The sequence below is a fragment of the Juglans regia genome, chromosome 11 (genome assembly GCF_001411555.2).
Source record: "Juglans regia cultivar Chandler chromosome 11, Walnut 2.0, whole genome shotgun sequence".
NCBI lineage: Eukaryota > Viridiplantae > Streptophyta > Magnoliopsida > Fagales > Juglandaceae > Juglans > Juglans regia.
The window spans coordinates 12,840,174-12,847,946 of NC_049911.1; the positions used below are offsets into that span (position 1 = coordinate 12,840,174).

Genomic DNA, 7,773 nt, shown 5'->3' on the forward strand with positions numbered 1-7,773 from the left:
GGAGAGATTGTTGGTATTGTCCCACATCGATTGTGGAAGGGTCTGGTGATTGGTTTATAAATATGAGGAAAAATTTCACCTTTTGAACTAATTTTTAAGATTGAGAGAGCTCATGACCAAGTAACCGTCCCTACTACTATAAAAACATTATTATTTGTTTGGGTCGTAATCTTTTCTCAATTTGGATATGTTGTTCATTAATTTTGAACATCATCTGAAAAAAAAATAAATAAATCTTATGAATTCAATTGAGAAAAATATTGGGAAGGCTTGGTATATATATATAAGTGCACGGTGGTGTCATTATCTCAAGCTGCAGCAGCACCCCCAATAAGTTGAACTCGATTATTAATAGTCAAAAAACAGCTAAAACATTAGAATATAATATGATATGTATGTGATACACAGCCCTCCTTAATCATGATGTAGATATGCCACATTCCTTTATGTATATCCGACACTAGGGAAAAATTAATGAAATTGCTCTGCAAGAAGATGTAACGTATGACGGCCTCAATTTATGACCAGGAAGTTGCCCAGCTTGACCTTTTATAAACCACGTTCCTTGTACCAATTAAGTTTCTGTCACACTACAATATTTCTGACTACTTTATATTTCAAGGGTGTTTACGTGATTATCCTGCTAACCTCCTCCCTATAAACTCAAGCATTCTCGAGTCATGCAACTCTAAACACGAACACAATGGACAGGATTAGCGTATGTTTGATGATCTTCTCTCTCTGCCTGCTTGCTACTGCCGCTGCCCAACAGTGTGGAAGACAAGCCGGTGGCAGAACATGTCCCAACAATCTTTGTTGTAGCCAGTTTGGTTATTGTGGGACAACTGATGACTATTGCTCACCCTCCAAAAACTGTCAGAGCAATTGTCAATCGGGCGGTGGTGGTGGCGGGGGCGGGGGCGGGGGCGGGGGGCAGAGTGCCTCTAATGTGAGAACAACGTACCACTTCTACAATCCTGAGCAGAATGGTTGGAACTATAACGCTGTTAGTGCATATTGCTCAACATGGGATGCCAACAAGCCGTTGGCATGGCGCAAGAAGTATGGTTGGACTGCCTTTTGTGGACCGGTTGGGCCTCGTGGGCAAGCCGCTTGTGGCAAGTGCCTGAGGGTAAGTACCAAAAATAACTTGAAAACAAGTTGCTCTGTTAATGTTTTTTTTTTAATCCTTTTTTATGTTTCTAGAAAGTGATTTTTAGTTTGAACCTCTCGATTTCAGTTGAAGATTATAACTTTATTTTATTTTTCTAGAAAGATTAGAATTTGTTCTTTTTTTTTCCTTTTTAGGTATAAACTTGACAATTTTACTAAAGTATAGTGCTAGCGGGCCAGCCAACGCTGATTGTAACTTTATTTTATATTTTTAGAAAGATTAGAATTTGTTCCTTTTTTTTTTCCTTCTTAAGTACAAACTTGACAGTTCTGCTAAAGAATAGTATTAGCGGGCCGGCCAGTGGGCGTACCGTCTTTTTTTTTTTTTTTTGTTTTTATCTTGAAGTACAAACTTGACAGCTTTGCTAAATTGCCTTTTGGGTCCGAATAACTGAACATTTGCTTAAGGGTGGCAAGATATACTCTTTTTTTTGTCTCTAAGTACATCTGGAGGACATGTGAACTTTCTTTTTTTGAAAAAAAAAAATAGAAAAACAGGGATGATTGATATGAAATTGCTTCATTTTACAGTACTTTAAATGATCTTTCCTCAGGAAAAAGAAAAAGTGGAAATATATGATCCCCTATCGTATGCAATATATACCCGGAATTAGTCATAGTCAGAAATAATATCACCGTATGATTGAAATGCGTCACATGTTTTTGTTGCAGGTCACAAACAGCAGGACAGGAGCACAGACAACAGTGAGAATTGTAGATCAATGCAGCAATGGAGGTCTAGATCTGGATGCAGGAGTGTTTAAAAAACTAGACACTGATGGAAGAGGATATGCCCAGGGCCACCTTATGGTTAACTACCAGTTTGTGAACTGCGGAAATTCGTTGGTTGAAGCACTATTCAATTTGTTTTGATGTACAAGCATGATCATTCGTAATAACCAAATCACTTCTGACATTAAATAAAGATTGCCATTTGTCAGAGAGAAATCGGCACTTGGCCTCTCTTTTTGGTTTTTTTTTTTTCCTGCCCACTTTTAAATGAAATTCATGCATAGATCTGAGCCTTATTTGACATGGCTGTGCCCCTTTCAAAAGGAAATTTATGCTGACATGGTACCAAATTCTTACACATCACCTCTATTGTGGCATAGATCACACTCCTTGATACACGTGTCAAATGTGTCATGAATGGCTACACTCGGTGAGGAACTCAATGGCGACTATCTCAACTAGAAGGAAAATGCTATGTCCACATAAATTTTTAACCCAAAATTCTCCACCGACTGATTTGGCTCCTACCAGGTGGATTTAAAAAAAATAAGAAAATAGAAAATCTCCCTCATCTCCAACAACGAGCCCTCATCTCTCTTGTCTCCCTCATCTCCACCTATGAACCCTCGTCTCCCTCATCTCCCTACGAATTCTCATCTCCCTAAAAATCTCGAGCACATCTCCCTGAACCACACCCTCATCTCCCTCATCTCTTTGAACTACACGAATCCTTATCTCCCATAGAAGTACCACCTACGAACCCTCGTCTCCCTCATCCCCCCATGAATCCTCATCTCCCTAAAAATCTCGAGCACATCTCCCTGAACCACATCCTCATCTCCCTCATCTCTTTGAACTACACGAACCCTTATCTCCCATAGAAGCACACCAACCCATGCTTGTGAGTATTTATAGAAACGAAATAATATATATAAATAATAAAAATATATAAAAATAATACAATAATAAACTATAAGCAAATTAGGTGAACAATGGTATACGTACGGGTCAATGCCGGCAAGTGACCAAGAAGACCAGTGACCAAAAGTGAAGAGTGAAATGGTCAAATTCCCATTCGTTTACTTCACAAAACTGCATATTTGGGACCGGTGAAGAAGTGTTCAAAGCTCAACCCGCAAACTTTTTCTTTTCAAAGTTAAGTGATAATGTGAACGACCTGTTGTGAAATAAAGTACAGAAGCTGAACAGGCCATTGTCAACAATGAGAAAATTGTCCCCTTTTTTATTTAATTCCTGGTGAGAGTTTGTATTTCCAAATAGATTTTATGTTTTCGAGCACTTGATTTTCCCTAACATTTGTAGATAAAAACCCTAACATTTGAGTAAAAATAGAGAAAACGATGGAGAAAAAACTACCACTCGCAAGAGAGGGAAAGCGAGGTCGGCGGAAGGTGGTCTAGAACTAGAGGACGGTGCCAAAAATAGAAGAATGCCATGCCGGTGAGGACTAGAGGAGGAAGGAAGGAGAGGCACTTGTAGCAATACTAGTAATGGGAGCAGAGGAACAATGGCTAGGTCTGTTTTCATTTTCGTCTTTTGCTTCTTTTTTTTTCTTTTTTTAATTCATGTGGCATGCCACTCAAGAGGGACATGTTAGTCGGTAAAAAACCTCTGTGTCCAACTTCGGTGACTGTAGCAACTTCCCTCAAACCTCTATAGACTATTGCCCCTTCCACTCTATAGACTGCTGTTGTAACGCCCCAATGGAAGGCCCAAACCACATGGCCTATACTCCAAAAGGACTAGTCAATGATACAATTGGAGTCCCATTGGAACCTTATAAAGAGCAAGAACTTCTCCTTCCCAAGCAATGTGGGATCCCATACACCACCTACCGTTATCCATATCATATGGGGGTATCACAATCTACCGCCCTTAAATTCCCGACGTCCTCGTCAGGCCTGTCCATTATAGGTAGCACGGCTCAAATCCCACATTTCTGGTTGTGATAGTCTCTGATACCATTTGTAACACCCCAATGGAAGGCCCAAACCACATGGCCTATACTCCAAAAGGACTAGTCAATGATACAATTGGAGTCCCATTGGAACCTTATAAAGAGCAAGAATTTCTCCTTCCCAAGCAATGTGGGATCTCATACACCACCTACCGTTATCCATATCATATGGGGGTATCACAACTGCCCCTTCCTACTCTAAGTGCTTTTAAATTCAAATTTTACCCTCTAATTTTAAAATTTATCAAATTAATCTTTTTCCCCCACTTTTCAAATATCCCGTATGTGTTTTTTTTTTTGCTAGGAAGTGGCTTCTATTTCCCTATCATATCATAAAAGGTGTAGAATGTGGGATTATAGATCTTCAACCATTGCCTTGACACAATCACACTAAATATTCAACCTCGAACCTCGAACAATGGATGATTCGAAGTAATCCAATTGTTGGATTGTTTTGCCAACTGTCATTAGGCCAACCAATTATGGGATTCGACCATCTTTTGTTACAGATGACTCTGATAAGCAAGAGTTACCAGCTCATTCAAGGTGAGCAATGGTCAAGGATAGACTAGGCAGATATGGGAGTTTTTCGCAAAAACACTGAAATGCTCAGATGAGTGGCAGTGTCGTATGCAAAAACCTATACTCCACCTAAAGAGTCACATCCGAAGTGGGTTCGTATAAGGGCTTACGACTCGGCAGGTCATATCATCTGAACTGAGAGTTATGGCTCAACGCCACATGGAAGACCCTCATTCAAGGAAGGACTGAGGAGTTGACAGGCTGTAAAGACGTGCAAACCATGCCTTGGCTTTCTGTCTTTGTCATCCTACAATATGATAGTCGAGGCTAAAGGACTCTGATCTGAGCATACCTAGAGTAAAAAGTGTGTCAAAAGGATGTCTAATAGTCTCGTCCAGGGACTTGGACATGGGACAAAATCTCACTTTAGAGATGCTAAACACCTGAGATCTGTAAGAGCCAAATTCTTAAGAGGAAGCAAGAAGGAGCTGCATAAAGAAGTAGCGAACTCAACGCTGTGAGGTAGGTTAGTTTCTAAGACAGTACTAGGGATTGTGGAGAGAATGTTGTGTTTAAGAGCCATTTGCATATTCTATATCTTCCCATTTCTGAACATGAATAAATCTGTTTTTGATCATTATGCTTATCTTATGTTCATTTCCTATTTTCCGAGACTTTGAATGTGTTTGTTGTTTTCACTGATTTATGATCTCTGCGTGAGAAACTATCATCTTTGAGAGAGAGAGAGTGAGAGGCTCAAAACCTTTTGTCAATAATCATGGGATAGGATGGAATTCCCTAGACCATTCCTACGAGATGCTGCCACATGCTTCACACGGGAAGGAGAATGCTTCATGATTTAGGATGGGACGATATCGTGCTTGACCTCACCTGATAGTCAGGATGTAGAATGCCCCAGCGTATCACTTGTTGGTGTTGTCGAGTTCACTGGCTGGGTAGAAGTTTCTCAAGTGCAACATGTTGTCTCTACGTGAGAGTTGACCCGTATTGGAGTACAGGCAAGTTGACTTGCATTAGGTTGGACGGGTAGAAGGGATTTCCCCGGTTCTGATTGTGGAACATCTCATCCCCTGTTCACCCATCAGAAAACGTATGTTTGTGTGACAAATATCAATGTGATGAATCTCTGTGTAATGATGATTGTGCCTTTGGAATCAATTTTGTTTTATAGGTTTTACCTCCTAGAGCAAAGGGTGATTCCACTCCTAAATAATAGTTATGCTTTAAAAAATATTGTGTAAGGGAGTGATTCTTTGCCATGCTTATATATATGTGTCCATACACATATATATCTATATATATATGTGTATGAGTTTTACAAGAGGGTTATTCCTCGCCAAGCGTACATATATGTGTCCTTTCTTTATTTACATGAAACTGTTCATTGCATTTTCAGGAGTATTATCTCTCATTAGCAGTTTTTTCATAGCTGCCTAACCTACTTATGGTTTCATTCTCAGAATCATAGACTTTGATGCAGAGTTAAAGCTAGGAGTGATGCCCGAGGAAGAAGAGCCGACCTCGGCTGAGCCTTGAGGATGGAGGCTTGTCTTTGTTGTAGGAACCATGGCAAATTTTGAGTTGTACTTAGTATTTTCCAAGGGGCAACCAGTTGTATTTGGTTTGCCGCCCATTAGGCGATGAACAAACTATTTAAGTTGTATGTAGCTCTAAGTTGATATTAATGAGGAAAGACGATAATTATTCCTACCTTGTGATGTAGATTGCTAGTATTTTAAGGTCTTAGTTTACGAAATAAACCTTTATATTTTAGCTTTGACTTACATCTATATCTGACATGTGCATTTCCATTTGGATAAGGCACTCCTAACCCGACTGAATCCTTGGTGTTAACTCTTAGGCTGGCACCCTTGGCACTACAAAACCTCACCAGGACCTTTACACAAGGAATAGGGCATCACATGCAATGCCCCCAAATAAAGTTTTGAATACTGTTCCGTATCGGTCGGAATGGCTGAAATTTTCCGTGTCGGAACAGTAACCAGCACGGTGAAGGTAGGTGTTTCGTATCAGGTCAAATTCCAGCCATTTCGGTGTGTTTCGATCAATTCTAGCAGGTTTTCGATATATGGGCCGGAATTAAGATTTCGGGCCAAAATGTTGAAAGCGGACATGAGCTATGGCATTTTTGTAATTACAGTGAAGCTCAAGGCATTTTCGTCAATTTGCTCCATCACTCTCCTGGAGAATTGAAAATGAAGACCCATTTTGTATTTTCATGTCTCTTCACTTGAGTTTCTCCTATTTCGCCAAAGCTCCAAACCCATTTCGTATTTTCTATAAAACCAAACCCCTAGCGCCTATGCCAACAGTGCGATACGACGACACCACCTTTAGTCGTCAACACTAGTGCAGACAAGCTTGTAGTCAGTTCAAGCCTTGTGCTTCTCCACACGACGGCAGACCTGCAGCCGTAGCTCCAGCTCTATTCCTCGAAGTAGATCATCGATCTTCATCATTGCAAGTCGACCCATTACGATAAAGCTAGGTAAAGTTTAAATCAAGGTCCTTTTCTACCAATACAAAAACAACAGATCCTTTTCTATCAGTACAGACCAATGTACATGAGTGACCACTAATTTAGATCAAGGTTCACATAATCATGTTTATTTGAAAAGGATTATATGCCAACCTTATATATAAATTGAGAAACCCACATATGCATCTTTTGTTAAGTTTAGTTATCAATTGTTCATGTGTTTGATGCCATATTCCATGCAATTGTTCATGTATTTTCATAATATATCAAAACACTTACATATGACATAAAAACCTAGAAATATATACATTAGCTACTCATATTTGATTGAATAATGCTACAACATAAGGTTGGAAAAGTACTGCTCGAATTCTTTATCAAAGGTTTACAAATATTTGATTTAATGCTACAACATAAGCTTGGAAAAGTAATGCTCGAATTCAAGCTTGGAAAATATGTGATTTCATGTTGGCAAATTGGATAGGTGTAATTATCATGTTATGCCAGTAAAGCTAGGGGAATAGCTTTAGGTTGATAATGATTTGTGAGCCTTGAATGTGAATTGATGCATGGAGGTTATGGTCATATGAACTCAAATGTTTAAGGATTAAATGCATTCATAGTTAGGGGTTATAAGAAAAAGTTAGGCTTGATGATTTTAGAGTGCATTGTCCATGAATTATGGTTGGAAGTTGATTTTAGAGTGCATTGGAATGAATTATGGTTGGAAGTTGATTTTAGAGGGCATAGGCATGAATTAAGGCAAGTACTGAGAAACCATTAGACTCACTAAATGTGGAAGATGGTGATAATGTTGGTCTTGATGTTGATGATGGTGGTGACATTG

At 39.3% G+C, this 7,773-nt stretch overlaps 1 protein-coding gene across 1 annotated transcript; it reads left to right on the forward strand.

Moving 5' to 3' along the window:
* The first annotated feature begins 620 nt into the window (after window positions 1-620).
* LOC108995213 (barwin-like) lies at window positions 621-2,206 on the forward strand. The gene is made up of 2 exons (XM_018970729.2): window positions 621-1,132; window positions 1,846-2,206. The coding sequence occupies exons 1-2, from the start codon at window positions 704-706 to the stop codon at window positions 2,044-2,046; spliced, it is 630 nt and encodes a 209-aa protein (XP_018826274.1). The 5' UTR covers window positions 621-703; the 3' UTR covers window positions 2,047-2,206.
* Window positions 2,207-7,773: the final 5,567 nt, after the last annotated feature.

Coding starts and splice junctions, on each gene's coding strand:
- LOC108995213 (XM_018970729.2), top strand. CDS start 704: ATGGACAGGATTAGCGTATGTTTGATGATCTTCTCTCTCTGCCTGCTT. Junction 1,133..1,845: donor CTTGTGGCAAGTGCCTGAGG/GTAAGTACCAAA, acceptor TTTTTGTTGCAG/GTCACAAACAGCAGGACAGG.